General features: G+C 39.8%; 1 protein-coding gene across 2 annotated transcripts in view; it reads right to left on the minus strand.

Annotated features, from left to right (window-relative positions):
• The window catches only part of TPRG1 (tumor protein p63 regulated 1), a 178,236-nt gene that overhangs the window by 7,228 nt on the left and 149,639 nt on the right, over positions 1–21,369 (minus strand). For both annotated transcript variants that reach the window (XM_053565335.1, XM_053565334.1), the window contains exon 5: positions 4,303–4,456. In XM_053565335.1, coding sequence (XP_053421310.1) covers positions 4,303–4,456 — 154 coding nt within the window. The remainder of the gene's footprint in view (positions 1–4,302; positions 4,457–21,369) is intronic.

The raw sequence follows: 21,369 nt of genomic DNA on the forward strand, positions 1-21,369 counted from the left end.
AATCCAATTATTCCCATAAATGCCCCTTCCGTGGGTACCTTCTCACCAACCAGCTCCATCGCTCTCAGCTATGACCCAGTGGTGACTGGTCTGAACATATGCCACCACTTCAGCGTTCTCTAGTGAGCTTCAGATCCAAACTGCTACTGACGGAACTAACCCAACCCCACATTATGTGGATGTTTCAAGCTCAGCATGTCCTAAACTACAACTCTGCCAGTTTTCTCCAAATGAACAGAACCATTCACTTAAGCCAGAAGCGCCATCATCTCCGACCTCCTGTGTCACCTTCTACACGTTGTCAGTTAGCTCCTTCCACTAGTTCTCTATTTTGAATAACTCAAAATCTTTTCATGTCCTCTTCCTTCTTACTGCTTCTAACTTAGTTTAGGCCTGTGTCGTTCAACCTTTTTTATCTCATGGTGCACTGGAACCTATAGTTAAACTTCCACGGCACACTTAAATTACATTGATCCAAAAAAAGAGTAAATATATATATATATATGTGTGTACTTTCAGTGCTTTGAACTTCTTTCGGAAATAATTTATTGATCTTTAAAAGTTTTCACCGCGCACCTAACATCCTGTTATGGAACACCAGTATGCCGTAGATTTAGAAATCACTGGATTAGGCTCTTAATTGTCTGAGCCATTAAAATTATAGTGAGACCTATTTAAAACCTCCAGCTAAAACCAAATTTCTCTTTATCTAAGGATCTCTATATACCTTCATGTACCTCCTTTTCACTTGATCCAAACTTCTGTTTTAGCAAGTTAGTACTAATTTAAACATCTTTGCATTTTTACCTGCCTCTTCTTTTAAGCAATGCCTTATATAGGGCAAGAATCCTGTCTCATTTCTGTTTGTCTCCTTAACAACAATCATAATACCTGCACTTTGTTGGTGTCAGAAAACCTTTTCTGAATAAAGAGGGTCCAGGTGTTTTAGAAGAATGTCTTAGCACAATAACTAAGAAAATGCCAGGAAGGCTATGTTAACCAGTGTGATGAAATGTGTCAAATGGTCTATAAAACCAGTGTATGGTGCCCCATGATCACATTAATGTACACAGCTATGATTTAATAAAAAAAAAAAAGAGAATATTCTGGATAAGAATAAGTTTGAATGTTTTAATGTGTTTTTATAAATAATAAGTTTTTCCATTAGGTTGCCAATAAATGGAAAATTTTGACTATGTAACTCAGATCTACATTATTCTCGCTGCTGCACCCTAATTGGTTTGTTAAACTGAATTAAATTGCCTCAGATATTTGATTTAGACATTTTCTCCTTACTCCTCTACTTTTTCCTACTTCATTTATAAGAGAGATGGAAAAACCAGTTGATAACACCCTTTTAAAATCTTATGTGATGCCAAAATATTCACATTAAAAGGACTTTAGATCCCCCAAATTATCTCTCTTCTCATTTATTCTTTTACAGTAAGGTAACTGGGTCTTAATCAAAGCCAATCTTGGAGAACGTCCTAAACACAAATAATATTGTGACATAAAAACCAACAACAAAAGAGAAACTAAGACTCAAGGAACAGGATCAAAGGACTCATCATCTCACATTCCAGATGGAGATCATTTGTTTTCCTAGAGAGCTGAGACTTGGGGTGGCCTTTGAATAAATAATAGCCTGGCAAATGAAAGTGCCAGACTATTATCAGGAAGGAAAAAAAAAAGAGTTTAGAATAATAATTTGAGGAGAAAATCCTTAAATAAGTATACCTAATAGATCCAAAAAGTAGTTTCATTAACTAAAAACCAACCAAACAACCAACCAACATCCACCATGATCATGTTATATGTGCACAAGCCTCACACCTGCTATCGGTACTTACAGTAAGAACTATCTGAACATAATTTTCCTTTTGTCTTTGCCCAATAAGAAAGACAGGGAAAAGTTTAATACCAGAGTCCACTAACTACATCCACAGGTATTTGGGAGAATCATTATTTCATACCCCTTCTGATATTTACTTTTCCTATTCCTTTTGAAATTATTTCATTGTATTTACATTCAGTGGAATGAGATAAAGCACTATTGGGTATTGGGATGACACCATAGCATTTCTCTGCAGTTCACCCCTCACCCTGAACTTCTCCCAGCAAAGGATATTCAGAAAATAAGTATCTAATATACCAGATATAAGGAATAAGAGGCAAATTGGCCCAGGAAGTGATAGCTGTAATAACCATGGCAGTCCGCATTTTATTTTTACTTACTATAAAGTATAATATGTATAGATTCAAAAATATATATTATTCTAACAGTTAAAACTAGATTTCCTTTAATAGAGGGAAATAAAAAATACATTGTTAAGCTCTTTGACTTGGATTAACAGGTGTTAAAAAAAGAAACATAAACTGCTCTTCGTTAAAGGATTATAGGGAAGGGCAAGAGCAGGAGAGAGAAGATCGTGGAACAATGTATCAGAGTATTATTGCTAATAAGAATTCTCATAAGCAGGGAAGTCTGATATTGCATTTGAAATTAGGGGCATGAACACAAGTGCAAAGCCTACCCTGCCTCCCTGAAGCTCTTCCGGAGTCCACTCTCACAAAAAACGCCTTTGTGTGAGTATTGTTTGCTGTTCTCATTGGTTTTCATTTTGTTTTGTTTTGTTGGCTTTCGGTGGTAAGATCAGGCTAGGGGCTGATGTTGATGCTTGGGTTAAGAAATTGTGAAACAGGAATATAACATAAAGAGCAATATGATCTATATATTGAACTAATTTTATGCCAAAAATAGGTTAGAGCCAGAGGTAAACCATGACACCATAAGCCTCTGAAAACATTTACATACATCTTGAGAAGACCATTGATTTTTTTCCTGGGAGTAGAATGTGTTTCAAGCCAACTTCACCTACATACTGGAGTTGAGGCGAATGAAGACCTCACTTAGCCTCAAATCACATATATGTTGCCTCAAATCCTTTTTAAAATTATCAGGGGAGGGCAGCACCTGTGGCTCAAGGAGTAAGGCACCAGGCCCCATATATCGGGGGTGGTGGGTTCAAGCCCAGCCCCAGCAAAAACTGCAAAAAAATAAATAAAATAAAATTAGCAGGGGACCTGCTAATTTGAGATATTTGTTTTCACATACACACATACCCCCCCACAAACAAATGTATATATGAATACATACATGCATGAATAGTTGTGTTTAAAATATCCCAAGAAATGTATGTATGCTCATCAACCACAAAAGGACTTCAGATGCAGATTGCCAGGTTTTGAATTTACAGCAAACGAAAAGGTGTAATGTTCTGAAATGAATTACTGATAAGATAAACATAAAAAGAACAGAGAAGGTAAGAATTTCTAGGCCTATCAGCATATTCTGAGGTACATATCTGCTTTTGTTGAAAATAGGAAGTTTGATCTTTCTCAGCATTTTCAGCTCTGACAGTTTTCCCAACTGACTCCCTCAGATGCCTTTGCTTTGCTTAAAATACCTAGGGGAGATGAGAGGATAGAGGAGAGAATAGAGGAAGACTGTCCTTGCCACCAATGAATGGGTTTAAAATCTACTTGAGGAGATGAGATTTAAAGACATAAAGATATTTTTGATTGCTTTATGCATCATGAAATAATTATACACATCATTCCATTTAATCTTATGAAAGTCCAGTGAGGGTGGGAGGAAGAGCAGTGTCCATTACCTCCATTTTAGAAGTGAGACCAAGGCCCAGGCAGAGAAGCCACTTATCAAGCATGACCACGGACGGAGCCATATTTGACTGTACTTTGTACTATTCCACATTTTTTTCTTGAATAAAATAATAAGAATTTGATTAAATATTGAAAAGTCTACACACCCTATAGGCAAGCAAAAAACAAAATTAGGAAGAAAAAGAAGTATGTTATGTATAAAAATAAATATAATGAATATTTACATTAAAAAGTTCTATAGGCTTGGCACTAGCCACATACAGCAAGGGTGGAGGATTCAACCCCAGCCCGGGCCAGCTAAACAACTGCAACAAAAAAATAGCCGGGTGTTACGGTGGGCACCTGTAGTCCCAGCTACTTGGGAGGCTGAGGCAAGAGAATCACTTAAGCCCAACAGTTTGAGGTTGCTGTGAGCTATGATGCCAAGGTACTCTACTGAGGGTGACATGGTGAGACTCTGTCTCAAAAAAAAAAAAGTTCTATAAATCTATGAAAGTTTTTATCTACATAAATCCCAGGTTGTATTTTTTTTTAAACATTACATGTTCTGAAACTCCACCAACTACATGGTTCCACCAACAAAGATAATTTAAGAGCAATGCCCAAGCTTTCTCCTACCTTGCAAATTTTGAGAAACTTCTCACTGATGTATTTCATAGGGTGCTCAGTGAAGGTAGCATAAGGAACCTCAGTGGACCACGGATTCCAGCGAGACAAGATGGACTGCTCCTCTGGATGGCCCCAGTAGATTCTAAAGCCCTCTCCTTGTCTCCTACAAGGAAGGAGTCTTCCATTAGATTAAAACAGAAACAAAATGGTAACAAAAGAAATGTAAGAATACTTTAGTCAGCCTTTACATTGCTGGCCCAAATTAAGTGCTTATCTTCCACCAAGTTAAATTGTTCAAGGAAATTTAGGGGGTGAGTAGAAAAGGATTTATTTGGTTTCAAACATAATGAGTTCAAGGTCTTTTTGAGAATTCTATATGGAAAAATTTAGTTGGAAATGTGAATCTGGTACTCAAGAACAGAAATATAAATAATAAACAGTGAATTCACCAATGTTTTTATGATAAGAGTTAAAAGAGAAAGAAAGAATGTGTCAGGGCCAGGAATTGAAACAGCCAATGTGGAAGACAGTTTTAAGGAGAAAGGAGAGGACATCATAACACAAAGCAGTGAACACAAGCAACTGACCAAGAAAAGACATGGGACTTCCCAAATAAGATCTTTTAAGGGGGCTTGGTGCCTGTAACTCAGCAGTTTGGGCACGGGTCATATACACTGGGGCTGGAGGGTTCGAGCACAGCCTGGGGGCCTGCCAACAACAATGGCAACTACAACAACAACAACAACAAAATGGCTGGGCATTGTGGCAGGCACTTGTAGTCCCAGCTACTTGAGAGGCTGAGACAAAAGAATCACTTAAGCCCAACAGTTTGAGGTTGCTGTGAGCTGTGATGCCACGGCACTCTCTGGAAGGCATAGTGAGACTAAGTCTCAAAAAAAAAGATCTTTTAAAGAGGTGGGGACCAATTCAAAATGCCCTGTAACCTCAGTTTCTGTATCTCCTGGTCCTTTACTCTCTGCACACTTTCCATCCAGTGAAATTGTCACAAGGAACATGTCAAAACTTGCAGGAGACTGTGCTTGCCCCTTCCCACTAAATTCACAGCCATCATCCACAGTCAGTGGGATAAAGCCACCATCTGGCATGGCCAAGGCCTGATTATTTAATAAACCCATGTGGAGAGTAAGAGAAAGTCAGTTTAGGAGGAGAAGAAGAGAAGTTGTGGCAGAGGAACGTGAAATATTGAATAACAAAACTCATTTCTGTGGCCTGTTCTTTTGCACATGTCCATCAGAATATGGTTTGTGGTTTTAGACCTCTCTGAATGCAAAGAGATGCCTGGAGGTTAAGACAAGCTCAGGTGCCTTGCATTCAATAATAATTTAAAATTAAGTTGTCTGTAATTCTAAACAGTCCCATGGAACAGTGTGGAGATCTTATTTCTTCTAGAAATTAAATCCTGGGATTTCTAGAATGAAAAACGGGAGCTTAATTGTGGTGCCTTCACAAAGCTGTCACTTCCTGTATTAAGGAAGGATTCCTTTGGGAATGCTATTGTGGTTTCTGAATGTTTATCCATGTGGAGATGTGTGTAAACACAATTTCACACATATGCATCTAACACCTCCCTCCCCAATTGGCTGATCCTAGAGCTTCTTTTCACAAAGGGAAAGTAAGAAAACAGTCTGGCACACATTGCTGGCCAGCTCTCAGATTCTTGAAGATTATATTTGAAAGCTGAAATCCAGATTTTTCTGTACTTAATCTTTTGCCCAAAAATAGAAAGGGAGGACAAAGAAGAGGAAGAAACAGAAGAAAAGGGAGAGACAAAGAAAAATATTGTGAATGTCTCTAAAACTTCCTTCTAACCCCTCTCCTTCTCAGTTGCTGTACTGACATTTATTATCTCCTGCACTTTGCTTTCTTCTTCTTTTTTTCCCCTGGCCTGCCAATAAACCCTAAACTCAATGAATATTCTATGTGTGCTGGCTAATAGAGTTTTCCGGACTGAGTCTGTTAAAATAATTTGCACAATATAATTGTTGACTGCTTCATGCGTCAATTCATGTGCTGGGTGCAATTTTGTTTTTATCCAAAGGGGATGAAAATCTTCCAAGATAGCTTCTCTAATAAGTACACATTATATTCTTCTGTCTTAAGGAAACCCTAAGTGAAATTTAATCATGAAAATCAAGATTTCTAAATAACCAATCAATATGAGCATAGCAATGACCTTTCTCAGAGATGCAGTAGATTTCTAAATACACAAGTTTAGCCAAACTTCTTTATTGAGCTTGAGGTAAAATCTAGGAAGACAAATCTAAACTTAAGTAATCTCTTCAAAGGTAAACTAAAGTGACAATTCACTTTAGTTTGCCCTCCAGCAAAGCCTGTAGTATCAGAGTGTATGAAAGTCTATCATCTTCTCTTTTACCGAACGTCATCAGGGCAATCGTGGTGACTGTAAATGCCTTTATGGTAAGAAAATACTGTCTTTAATAGTAACTTGGGCTCACAATGAGAGAGGTCCCAAGAGGCAATAGACTAAAGAGTGCAGTGCACAGGTTGTCCCATGTAGTTCAGTTCTCTTTGAGTCTTGGTTTTGACACTGAACACATTGTGATGAAAGACAAACTCATTTCTCTTTCTGAATTTCTTTTAGAATCTGAATCATTTCTCTTTCTGGCTCTTCCAAATATATTTTCTCATATTCAGAAAAATTATGACTTCCTGTCTGTTCTTTAGAGGGTCTCCAGATTGTGACATCCATGGCTTCAGTAACTCTATGTGAATGGTATAGGCAGCCATGGTCATTATGCCACTCACATATACCTAGTGAAGGGCATACAATCTCCATCAGAAGCTTCTGGGTAAGGTTTCTTTACTTTAGAGGCATCAAACTGCCTTTTGATAGAATACATCCTCTCCTACAGAGGTCACACCAAGTACTGTTCCAGCATTCCTGGGAAACTTTAATACCTACCACAATATCTTACAAACACATAAAAGCAACAGCCAGCCATTATTTGGTAGACTAGAGTTTAAGATTTATAAACTGTACAATGTCAGAACTGAAAGGGCTGTTAGAAGCTATGATCTTATGCCTAATTTCTGTAGATAGACAGAAAAACTGAGACTCAGAGAATGCCAGAGCTTTTCCAAAGCATAGGTATAAGACAAAGATGAGTTGGTTTCCTGTGACCTTATTCAGTCTTTCCACCATCTTAGGCCACTGCTACAAAGTACATTCAAAGGTAAGGCCTCCTGTCACATAGCACAGCCTTGTTCTCAAACAGACACAAAGTGAGAAGCACACTCTCAAGAGTCTCCCATCATACACTGGGGGGGGGGGGGGAATTGCCCAGGGATCCTCTGTGATTATAATCACAGAAATTTTGTTTGAAAATCTCTATCGCAAAACAAACTATGAATTTTTATATATACTCAATATTATCAAGTTATGAGATTGTAGGAAAATAAGGTAGCAATGAAAGTGAAGGGGAAAATTACAAGTTACATTTGTAATCTTTGAGGTAAGAAGACTCCATCTTTCCCATTGAGCTGCTTTGGTGGGTTACTGAATTGTAGGTACATTCCTAAATAAAGATGATGAATACCAAATTATTAAGCAAAGAAAGATTTGGCAACTTTCTTCCTGAAGTCTACGCTGGGTGTAAATCGTGGCTTTTACTAGCTCTGTGTTTGGGGCATTTCACACTACCTTCTTGATCTTTAGATAACAACAATTTCATGAAAAACAGGAGGATCAGTGGGTGAGAATATGTCTTGTGTGCTGTAAGGCACCGTCCAACCAGCATATTTTGAGTGCCTACTATGTACCTCTATGCCTACTGTCTACTGTTAAAGACTATATTTTTTGTTTTATTTAACCCATGTAGTAATTCTTGGGCCACTTTAGAAGACATAGATGTAGTGACAAGAAATACGATAAAGCATATTCTTAGTTTAGAAGCTAAACTGAGATTTAATCAGATCATGAAGTCAAGAACCACTAGTGAAACGTAATAAAGAGGGGATGAAGAAAAGGCCATGATCCCTGAACATAGACAGAAGCTGGGAAGTGAACCTCTATCACAGAGAAGCGCTGGTATGTTTTGTACCTGTTTTCACCTATTGTTTCTGTCTTCTTCCACCAGATTTGGAGTCCCAAGATCCTTCTCATGTGATTGGCCTGTGTACTTGCTCTTAAATCCATCAGACAGACTTCCATTCCATTCTGGTAGCTTAAACCAGCCCTTCAGTTCTCTTGTCTTCAGTTGAATAAGCCTAGTTCCTTAATTACCTTTTCTAATGGGTTAAAAATGACCTTCTAAAACACCTCATGGGTGGCTGCTTAAAGCAGTTCTAAGTTCTCTTCTTCCGTTTCACCAGTCAGTTAGCACACGTGCAGCGGGTATGTGCATTGGGCAGAGAAGTGCATGAGACTCAGACCCTGAACTCTGGATGTCCGTGATCTAATGATCTCTGGCCCAGATTTTAATTTCTCTAAGACCAGAAAAAGGTACAGATAGAAACCAGCAAGTCTCATTACAGAATTAGAGGATCACCTATTACTACTTATTTTATTCCGACTTTTGATTCTCTAGGAAAACAGCTGGGGTTGGCCTCCCTTCACACAAGTAGTGGAAGCGGGTCTGGGGGGCAATGTATTCTTCATTTTGGATAAATTACAGAGCCTCCCAGAAAGAGGTAGAGGTAGAGGAACGGTTTCATAAGGATGTGGTGTAAGAAGCGGGTTTTTAATAGAGATTTTCAGGATCCTAGAATATCAGAGCTGGAAGGCCCACAGAGGTCAGTTTTCAAATGTCTTATTTTATAGCTATATAACTGAGGACCAGAGTTTTCCAAGATCCCCTGGTTCTCCCTTTAGTTATGTTAATTACATGTTCTGCCCAGTGACTCAGACTCAGAATTGTACTCAAACCCCATTGTTGGCAGGGTGGAAGACTAAAGAAATTACTACTTTAAACCATCATAGCAGACCAATAGATGTTTTGCTTTCTACACCCATAAAAGTAAAGAGGTAATGAAGAGAGGAGGAGGTTTTATTCTGAAGAAATTACTTATACTCATGGCAAAGAACACAATCATAAAAAACAAATTGAATTTGCTACTACAAAAAGTGGCCTCAAGTTGAACAGAGGGAAAACTTTCTTCAATAACAAGGTTTGTAAGACGAGAAATTACTTCTGTCAAGAAGGACTCCTCTTCTTGAAGTCATTTTTAGCTGAACTACAAATTATACCAGCCAGTCACCATCTGGCTTAATATGCTCATTCCATGTATTCTTTTTCCCGCAGAGAGAAGCCCTGGATACTTCCACACAGGACAATGTAGCTAGCTTCCTGTTGCCTGATTCCCCATTCCCCTCTTCTCCTGGCCTTCAAAGATTCTCTGTGAAGGCATTTAAACTACCTGCTCAGAAAACTGAGTGAAAATGCTGAGCTTCCCAGAAGGAGAGGTGGTGGCTTCCATGATTACCTCCACCAGCTGCCCCTCCTCCCTACTCATCTCAAATCTCAAAGCTCCACCACAGAATTAAAAACATAGCTCTGGGCATCAAACTGAGATTTATGAGGAAACACAGACATTAACTCTTGCTCTAAACGCAGGGCGTGTGCTTGTAAGTATGGGTGAGCAAACAGAGGAAGGCCGCAGGGGAGGAGGCGGGCAGCAAGGGGAGAGAGCAGTTCAGAACAAAACACTGGATTTTCTTAACGTCTCCTTTTTTCTTACCTTACAGCTTATATAGCTGAAAAGCAGGCCTTCTAGGCCGGTGAAATGTTAGTCCCTTGCTTATTTAATCTGGACAAAAGCAGGGACAGAGCTGGCACCCAGGCGGGTATTCAATGCTCCTTTGCTCATTGAATGACCTCAGAGGAAATATTTTCCATGACAAGAACCCAAAAGACGCTGGCATAGAGTCAGACAATAAGATTTGCAGAATGTGTTTACATTTGCTCCGTGTCCTCAGGCTGTTCCAAACCCATGGGCAGGTGCTGCCTTTATCTGCTCTCTTTGCTCACCTGGCTCCCTCCCAGAAGTTTCCAGGGCCTACAGCTCCGTGAGATTAACCATTTACTGACAGGGGTAACCAACAAATTCTATGGGTTATATTACTTGAGAGAGAGAGGAAGTGAAAAATTAAACTGATGAGCAACGTGCACAGAGGATTCCAGGGCATTGTGGCAGCAGGGTAGGGACCTTCAGTGAGAATTAGGAGGACTGGATTTTAAAGAAGATCTGCCACTGATTTGTTGGGTATGAACCCTTCACTTCTTCTCTGTGGGACCCAGGGGCTCATCTGTAAATCCAAGTAGTTGAAATTAAGGTCTAAATTCCTTACCCCTAATAAATTAAGGTCTGTGCTGAAAGACCATCATAATCTGTATTATACTGGGGTTATACAAAAAGCCAAAAGATAACTTAATGAATATGAGAAATTCTTGGAGGGCTACTGGGTCCTAATGTTTTTCCTCCAAAAAGGTGAAAAAAAAAAAAAAAGTTACCTTAAACTGAAGAAGAAGAGTTTTTTCAAGAGCAGAATTCAGAGAAAGTGAGGATGAATAATTTTAAAAAGTGGTACTAAAAAAAGCTATGGTATCTCCAAGGCTGTGAGGCCTAAGTGCGGTGTTTATATGTGCTTGGGAAATTTTAGATGTGCCTGTCCTAGACACGGTCATGTTCATGGCTGAGAAGACTAAGTTTCCAGACCAAAGGTCCAACTTAAGCTTTCACGAGTCAATGTTCACATGTGCATGTGTGTGTGCAGCAGATACTTATGCCCGAAAAAAAAGAAAAAAGCAAAAAAAAAACACGGTACTGAGAAACCACTTAATAAATCTTTGTTTAATGAAGATGAATGAATCACAGACCAAGTTATGAGTAGAAAGTCTGTGAATGTGAATGCCATATTATTTCATGTTTTAGAATGCTACTTGTTGCTGTAATAAGATCTCTGAATTGGCAGCCAATAAAATTTGGTTGTACTTCTTGCATTTATAACCACGTTCCTGAGTACAACATTGATGGGCCCCCATTTCCCTTCTTACATGTAAAATAATGAATATATTGGATTGAAGAGTTTCTAGAGACGGTCTAACCTCATTCCTAGCCAACACACTGGACTGCGCAGAACAGAAGAGTGTTTTCTACCTTCGGGTTTCATTCAAATAACACACAGAAATATTTCTTTTTCCCAGAACAGGTATGAGTGGATTATTTGGATGGAAGTCATTCTAAAACTTACCATACTTATTTTCTCAAACAGATTCTACTAAAAATAATTATTATTTTTTTTTACTTAATAGAAGTCATCACACACCTCCATATTTCCAGACCTGGAAGGGATTTATTATTATTCATCATTTATGTCCTATGTCCTTGACTCCTTAACTTAACCAAAACATGGACTAGAATCTAGGAAAGTACTCAAATTAATACTCGAAACCCTGATAAAACTTCTCTCTGCTCCTTCTCTCTGCTCTAGTGCTTCTCTTTACAAAAGCAGCTGCTGAATGTGAAGACTGAGACTATTTGCCTAAAGCTCTAAAAAATTCTTGACTGGAGAGCTTATTAGTTCTTATGTCAGCTGTCTCTTCCATCACCATCAGCCTGCCATTTCTTGCTGCTGTCAACATTCCTGAATCGAGCTGCTCTTTTAATTTGCTTTTCCTAAGCTTCTATTGACAGGGAAACTACAAACACATTACTATTGGGATCATGGGCAAATAAACAAAAATGTCCTCTCTCCCTCTTGGGTTATTTCTAATAAGAAAAATGAAGCCAGTTTATAGAAAAAGCTTTGGTATCTGAAGCCAGAAAAGTGGCTTGCAAGATGGAATCTGAAAAGCTGAGCTGAAGCGGTCTAGCTGAGCAAGTCTGCTCAGCCTTCCCCACACACTTTCCAGGATTTTAAGATTTCTCCATGATTCCGAGGATGTTTATCTCAGGAGACTCTGAGGATGTAGTCACACACAGACAATGCGTGTTGTGATACTGGTAGAGTAAAGGTTACTTTGATGATATGATGTTTTCTCTGATGATTCTCTTAGATATTTTGTTAAAGTGAAAATCACCTTTCTGTTGTTTAACATTTTGCATTGTCGTGACAGATACTACTTTGATGTTATTTCCTGTCAGATAATGTTAACATTTTCTAGGTTGATTTTTTTGTATTTCATTATAAAAGTTATTATGATTGTAACTGAGGCAGAACAGAATTGAGAGACAACTCTGACTATTCTCTAGAATTGCTGGCCTTCTGACAAATAAAGCTTGTTTGGACCTAACCCCAGTCTCTGCATATTAGCTGGACAGTGGCAAGTGCCAGACCCTTTTCGTCTGGTCTCATTTCCTCAGATGGCATTCAAATGGAAATCTAATAGTTAAGCTGATAATCAATAACTTCGTATAAGGGCGAAGAAATCATGAGCATCTAAATGCCCTATGTGGAGTCCACGTCTGCCAAAATAAAACATTTGTGCGTTTAAGACTAAAAATGATAACCTTCTTTTCATTGATGGTGATGATGTGAAATTTTGTCATTCTTGGAGTCACACTCTGGCAGACACTGGCAGTGTCATATTCTTCACAAGAAGCCCCATGTCCTGAAATCTCCTTCAAATCTTTTCATGTATAACTCTCACAATAATGAACACTTACTTCATTTTTATTTTATTTTATTTTTTGAGACAGAGTCTCACTTTGTAGACTGCCATGGCATCAAAGCTCACAGCAACCTCAGCGTCGTGGGCTCAAGCAATTTTCTTGCCTCAGCCTTCTGAGTAGCTTGTACTACAGGCACCTGCTACAACACTTGGCTGTTTTTAGAGATGGGGTGTCACACTTGCCCAGGCTGGTCTGGAACCTATAATCTCTCAGCCTCCCAGAGTGCTGGGATTACAGGCATGAGCCAGCACACCCAGCCTCAGTGCTTACTTTAAATGACAATATTTTACATAAATTCCTAATAGTATCCTTCCATAAAGTCTAGAATAATAGTTCTAGGTAAAATTTTAATGAGGATTCAAGGGCAGAAGCAATCTCTTATAGTTAAAAGTATCAAGGAAGGCTTCATTCCTTCAATATATGTTTATTAATCTTCAAATTTGTATCAAGTACTATGCAAGGACCTTGAAAGTTCTAATGGCCTTATAAAGTAGGGACCTTTTGCCTGGGCTTTGGTGGATATGAAGATTTTGATATATCAAGAAGGCCACTGAAAAGGAACCGCATTAAGTGCAGTGAAGACAGAGGCAATCGTGAGAGCAAAGGGGCAGGATTTTGTGCACACGCAAAGAAAACTTCTGCATGTGCCACATGCTGTGATGGTTTGTACTTTCATGGTGATCAGATTTATTTCCAACTGGGCTACAGGTGAAGAAGCAGATGGAGAGACACAGGTAGAAAGGGTCTACCCAGACATTGGTAGCAGTTGCCGGGGCAGGTGTGGTGGTGGAATAGAATAAGGAACGGTCTGCAGCAGCCTGATCCTAAAGTGAGAGCTAGTGGGGAGCCCCTGGGAACCCTGGGGAATGGTTTAATTAACTGAGGAGATTCGTCTCTGACTCCCAGACACAAAACTGGAGAACGAGGAGGAAGCAGTGCTGTGTGTTCAGAAGTGAATGAAGCACAAGGCAGAGAGTGGGGCTGAGCCTGGGCATCTGCCGGCTACCCACTGGGTGTCAGTAACAAGGGGAAAACAAGGAAGAGGGTAAAACCACGTACTTGGGGGGGGGGTAGCAGAAGCAAAAGAGGAAAAGAGAAATATTAAATATAACTTTTATCTTCAACAGATTTAATTGTGGTTAATTTTGTCTTCTGTTAAGTGAGAATAGTTAGATTTTTCTAAAAAATAAACCACAAGAGTTCAATATAATTAAAAATGTGACATCTCTGACAGTGCCTGATAAATCATAGGCATTCGGTATTTGCTGGCTGTAAAGTGCCTTCCAACAACACGAGACATTTTCTCCTGCTTTATCTCATTACTCTTCCTAAAACTGTTGTTACCTGACAATTCGGATGGAGACGCGGAACTAGTGAAAACTGGGATTGACACTGGTCCCAGCCAATATTACTGGTCCGAATTTAGGACTCTGATCTAGACTTCCAGCCCAGAGCCCTGAGCTCTACTTGTAAGGCGTGAATGTGGAGGAGATCTCAGTGTTGCTTAACCAAGGGAACATTTAGAGGCCTTGCCGGCCGGGGTTGCTCACTCCTAGCAATGCTCAGGTTCCAGTGCCCGACTGGCACTGTCTATAGTGATGGAAGGCCAGAGGCAGGGATCTAGGATTTATCTCCTCCAAGCCCAGTTCTTCTCCTTACAGACAGCAAAGCAAATCTGGCAACAGGCAGGGTTCGTAAGAAGGACAGCATCAGGCCTGCCGCTGCTTCAGTTCATTACCCCGGCACTACACCTGAGTGGGAATTATATAAAAGGATTAGAAGAAACACACTTGAATATTAATGCGATGATGTAACTATGATGTTATTTTTCTTCTTTTAAAAATTCTTGCTTTCCATGATGAGTACGTATTATTTTTTCATGGAAATGATAACCCGTATATTTAAGATGTCATCATCCATCCCCTCATAACATCAAGGACTAATCAGTGCCGGCACTGTAAGACCTCTACCTTCATTACCTCTAGTCCTTACCGCAAACTCACAAGTGGGTATATATTTTCTGTTTTATCAATGGGGAAACTGAGGTGCAAAGCCATCAGGTACTAAGTGGTACAGCTGGCACTAGAATTTAGGCCTCTCTGATCCTACTCCCAGGTAATTCCATGGTACGCTATGCCTATACAGGACAGGGAAGAAAAGCAGCATTTTACCAATCAGTCATTTGTTCTCCAGGGAGCACAGCTAAAGATAATTATGTTAGAGATGACTTATTTATTCATTTATTTTTGAGACAGAGTCTCACTTTCTTGCCCTGGTAGAGTCCTATGGCGTCATAGCTCATAGCAACTTCAAACTCCTAGGCTTAAGTGATCATCTTGCCTCAGCCTCCAAAGTAGCTAGGACTACATGGTGCCTACCACAACACCCGGCTGTTTTTAGAGATGGAGTCTCGTTGTTGCTCAGGCTGGTCTTGAACTCATGAGCTCAAGCAATCTGCCCATCTTGCCCTCCCAGAGACCAAGGATTCCAGACATGAGCCACCATGCCCGACCCTCAGATCACTTTTTTGATTTGTGGTCTCTCTTCACCTGCACTGTAATCTACTCCCTGCCTTTCTCTCCAGTGCTTGGTCAACCAGCTCAGAAAACTAAAAGGACTTCTAGTTGCCTACCAAGTTCAGAAGCAGATTCAAGGCTTTGATACTCAAAGCCTTTCAACTAAGGTTCTAGCACACATTTCCATTCTTCAAAACCACAACTCCTTAGGGCTCCAACCAAACAATTCAACTTGCTGAGCCTGTCTTACAACACTTGGGATAATGTGGCCAGTAAGAAGTTATCCTGTATAACTTAAATCATCAAATAAACTGTGATCTCTTCCAGAATAGGGCCCCTGACTGAATCGTGCCCATTGCTCCCACGTTATGCATCCTATAGTAGATGGTCAAACAGTTTGGAGATGAGTTAGAACTGCGGTCTCTACTGTGAAGAAATACAATTCAGAACAACACAGAAATGTTCATTCCTCAGACCAGATTGACCTGGCTGCTGCTGCCGCTTCTGTCTTTCCTTGGTCCATACTTCCCAATCGCATTGTCTACACGTGAAGCTTTAAAGTCTTTCTTGTTTGTTTAGGCAGATGAGAGAAACCCTTCATCAATTTTGAAGTGTACAAAAAATAAGATTTTTAGAGAAATTCCCAGGACAGAAAGAGTTGTTCTGTGCATCCAGGTAGTCTGTGACACTGCTTTGAAAGCATCTTCATGCAGATCCCGGGATCCCATGTCTCCCCAGAGGCCTTTCTGTGCCACGAGGTTGTCAGGTAGACAGAGGAAAGGGCAACCCCTGGAGAGTTACCAAGAAAAATTCCACACTGTAAAAAGGAAATATTTTGAGGCAATTCCCTCTGTTATCTACTGGGATATTTGACAAATCACATGGGCCTCAGGTTTTTGTAAATTTCTGTTTCCTCTCATAAAGGGAAGTTACTTTTGAGCACCCCAAATAACCATGCTTCAACATGTACAGAATAACTATGTTAAAAAAACAAAGACACAACACCTCTTCCGAGAAACCCATTTTTTCTGAATCTCCTCTGTTTCCATTTCCTCTCAAGGAAGATTGAGAGTAAATGGTTTAACATGCACACATGCATGATCAGACTAGTTTGCACAAACTGCTGGCCCAGCTCCCCATGGCCCTTAAGGAAACACCCAAGCCACTAGGGATGAGGGTGAGTGCAGAGGGCTCAGACTGGTGCTTCAGGAACCCCGGCCTCTCCTGCCACATCCCTGGGTGAAACACTTCTGCTTGCTCCACTTTGGAGGATCTTGAAATGGAACAAATTTCAAGAGATTATGTGGAATACAGAGCTGTTTCTTTTTCCCTTTAAGTTCATGATAGCATTTCCTGAGGGAGTTTGTTTATTATATTTCATCTAGTAAATTATGTGGACAAAGCAAAAACATCTCTAATGTGCACACAGCCCCTCTGGGCTACGGGCAATGTGAACCAAACTGTACAGCAAGAGCTGGCTATTCAGCGGCCCCTCCCATCCCCGTCCAGCGGGCTCTCATCCACTTACCATGGGTAGTACAGTGAACTCCCATGAGGTACTTTGATGTAGTAAAAGAAGTCAGAGAGTTCAGAGGATGCAGATGTGAGTTCATGTTTTAGCACCTACATTACTTGTGATTTTGGAGAAGTCATTTTAACACTCACAGTCTTTTTCCTCATCTGAAAAATGGACACAAGAATGCCTGCGTAGCAGAATTGCAACAGGACTGCACATGGAGTCCCTGTGATGTCCCATCGTAGGCTTAAAGCACCTCTTTAGCAGAACTCTGAAAAGTAAATCAGAAGGAAGTTTCTGTGTTCTCTTGTACTCCCGATAGATTATTTTGCTCCCACTAGGACATGCCAAATTAGAAACTTAAAGAAGGAGGAAGGAAAATCACATAAAATAGTAAACTAGGTGCAAAGTCAAAAAATTCCAGACATTTCCTGAAATAGAACGAATTCACCTACATTCCACAGAGTATATTGACTTTGGGGTAAGTGAGCTAACATTTCCTTGGAGTTTTTTATTTATCATCATGTTGCAATAATATCGTTTTGCATACATATGAATTTGGGGTTTTAAGATTTTGTTTGTATTTAAGATTAACTTCTACCACAGAGCTTTGAATTACCACCCAAGCCCAGAGCAACGGTACAGATGGAGACTTGGGATCCTCCCTCCTTTTCTCCCAGAAGTAGTGATTTGTCCCACAGTGGGGCAGGCTTTTATAGGAGTGAGAAAAACTAGCCATGTTTCCAATTTCCATATACAGTTCCACTCCCCAAATGATAACCTCTGCCCTAAGTATATGGCAGTTGGCAACACAGACTGCTCTGTGGTGGATGGACCCATTTCAGAACCCACTATAGGCTCTGAAAACAGGTTCAAGGCCATTGGCAAGAGAATTTTACTACTTCAGTCGCTCCGAGTATGGCCTAGAGCAAAGCTTCACAAGCATTAAGGTGCATTTGAATCCCCTAGGATCTTTTTTAAAAAGGTCTGATTCAGTTGGTCTGGAGTGGGCTTGATGTTCTGGATTCTGTACATACAACAAGCTCCCAGGAGATCCTGATTCCACTGGACCTAAGAACAAGTAGCTGAGGGTTGGGACGAGTGGTGTGGCCTCCAGGCAGGCAAATCCCCTTGGTCCTAAGGGCTCCTCTCACTGTGGGGATGAGCACAGCCAGAGAAGGACCAAAGAAGAGCTGTCTAAAGTATGGGCATGGGTCCTGGTTGACAAGTGGAAGGCACAGAGAGGAATCTAAGCAGCAGAGTATCTATCAGTGAACTGTGAGTAAAGGCAAAATTCAATCAAAGTCCTCAGAAAAGTTATTTTTCATTAAGAAAAAAGACCATTGGAAGGTTTAGAAATTACTTAGATGTTTTCAATGATAAACTTTTTTTATCATAAAATCTCTCTATATATGTGTACATCTGTATGTATATATTTATATGCATAGTTTTATTTATTTTATTTGTTTTTTGAGGCAGGGTTTTGCTTTGTCAGCCAGGCTGGCATGTGGTGGCATGATCATAGATCACTGCAGACTCAAACTCCTGGGCTTAGCAACCCTCCTGCCTCCACCTTTGAGTAGCTAGAACTACGGGCATGCACCACCATGCCTAGCTAATTCTTCTGTATTTTGTAGAGATAGAATCTCACTATGTTGCTCAGGCTGATATCAAGTTCCTAGGCTCAAGTGATCCTCCTGCCTCAACCTCCCAAATTGCTAGGATTACAGGTGTAAAATGGTTTTATTTTTTAAAAGTAACACCAACTACAACAAACCTCCAACTCCTTCAATCGCTCCATGTTTGACATGATCCAAATTTCTTCACTAGCCACGTTCCCTTCTTCTGAACATGCTCTAGTTTTCTAATGTCCTTTTTAAAGTTTGTGGCCAAGAAAGAAAACAATACTCCAACAGTGATCTGATAACTGGAATATGCCATGAAAACATTACCTTTCCTTCTGGAGGCTGCGTATCTTCTAATATAGACAACCATGACTAGACTCACTAGGCTGCCAACACTTAACAATTTCTCATTTCTAAGTCTTTTTCATGCTGCTGCTAAAAGACATCGTGAAGAGGCTGTTTTTTTTTTTTTTTTAATTAATTTGGAGAAATTAGGCACGGAAAATATAACTCAGAGTTAAATTCTACCTTTGGCAATGGATCTTTCATAAAAAAGATTTTGATCAGAACCTATAAGGCAGAGAAAAAACAAACCCTCCCAACAACTTATTTAGGCAAAATGCTCAAGGCAAAAGCAGGAAGAATTGGATGTGTTTTATCCTGGTAAGACAGACATTGATTTACCAACTCATTGTAGAGTGTACCTCCATTTTAGAAATATTTCCTGAATTAAGAGATATGAAGCCACAAACCAGTAAAACAACAAACAAAAAATACAACCTCTTTATCATGGTCGAAGCTTAAAAAATATTCTATGTGTTTAAAATGAATAAAAAAGATATTATTTAGAATGAAACTAAAAATATCATCTTTCCACAACGTAATTAGGAGGTGGCAGAACATGTCAGTGTCTGGCAAATTAATTCTATTTGCATTATAAGCATTATCCATATTAATGTGAGATCCAGAAAGACATTCTTTTAATTAGCCCTGCCTTGTGCCTAGTATAGCATGGTGCACTCTTGGGAACACTTAATCATTTAAATTAAAATTTGCATGTATATACAATCCCCTAGAGATGCTTGCAGTACAAATGAAGCCTTCATCCGCTGCATCCCCATATATTTCTACAGAGAGCAGAGAAGAATTGAGTCTCTGAATATTAAAGCAGCTTCTTCATAATAATTCGAAGGTCAAAGAAGCCAAGACTTTTTGGCATACTCTAAGTCAAGCTCAATAGAATTTATGTCAACTAATGAATATTAAACAAAAATGAATCTTATTTAAAGCCACAGGGACAATGTAGCTTAAAAGATGTAAATTATTGAACTATAGCTTAGCAACAACATTATTCGTTCAACAAATGTGTGCAGAGTGAAACTATGTTCAAAACCCAGAGTTGACAGCATTCCTCAGAGGCGCCTCTGCAGTCAGGTGGCTCAGCCTACGAGGCAAAGCCTGAGTGCTCTAAGACGAGAGGAGAAAACCAGGAGAAGAGACGCTGTCGTTACAAAGGAGGGGACTCCTCATTGGGCTTGAGGATCAACCGGTGCTGCAAGAAGTGGCATTTTAACTAGAACATGCAAGTGTAAGAAGAAGTGGGCATTCGGGACGGCGCCTGTGGCTCAAAGGAGTAGGGCGCTGGCCTCATATACCTAAGGTAGTAGGTTCAAACCGGGCCCAGGCCAAAAAATGCAAAAAAAAAGAAAAAAAGAAGTGGGCATTAGAAGATTAGGGAAAGGTTATGGAGAGACCCACACAGCATCAGAGAATGCATGTGGGAAGGTGTTGGAGTTTGTCTCCTCCTCACCCCAGGTGAGGACTGTCCTAAAGCTTAAAGTCTTTAACCACTTTCTTCCTGCTCTAAAGTGAAAAAGAAATTCTCTCTCTCCCTGCATATGTGTGTGTGTATGGGGGCGAGGGTGGGGGTGGGGAGGATGTTGTAAGTGTTGAGTAATTGTCAATGGCATAGAAAAGGGAGCATCTGTTGTCTACAAATCTTCACATTCACTGTCTACACACTTAATGGCAATCTTGTAAAGCAGAATTATTTTCTAAATTTATAAGGAAATTGAAGTTCAGAGAGCCTATGTAAAATTACTAAAGTATTGTCTTTGGTCTGTTGACCTCAAGGCCTAAATTTCCCTTATGATCAATCCACAGCCCACTTACCATCTCTCTAAGGGATAGAGTGGCAGGGTGTGGTGGCTCACACCTTTAATCCCAATACTTTGGGAGGCCAAGGCAGGAGGATTGCTTGGAGCCAGGAGTTTGAAATCTCTAAAGGGGACAGAGTAGGTTAGAAGTATGCTTTTCCCAGTTAGATCCACAAAAACCTTATAGAGTGTTTCAATAATGTTATCATTTCCATTCAACTTTTGTTCAATCTCTTCCACTCAAGAAATAAGCGGGCCCCAAGCACAAATTATACTATTTTTCATGTTTTATATTGTCATAATATGCCATAAGTCTTGTTATTATATAATTTAGAAATGGTTCCAAAAGAGAGCTTGTTTTTTCTCTCTGCCTCCTCCATAGTATCTTACAAATAACTGCATAGGTAATGCAGTGTAGGAATGTTGATTCCAAATCTTCTTCACTTTTATTGTTCTCTGGAAACTTAAACTTCAGTTTTTAAAATCACCAGTCAGTCCTTTGTGGGCATAACCATCTGGTGAGTAAGGAAAACTGTTAAGGAGACATTCATATGTTTTATGTATCCAACTACACCTTTTCTCTTCTCTTCTCTTTTCTCTTCTCTTTTCTT

The sequence above is a fragment of the Nycticebus coucang genome, chromosome 16 (assembly GCF_027406575.1).
Source record: "Nycticebus coucang isolate mNycCou1 chromosome 16, mNycCou1.pri, whole genome shotgun sequence".
NCBI lineage: Eukaryota > Metazoa > Chordata > Mammalia > Primates > Lorisidae > Nycticebus > Nycticebus coucang.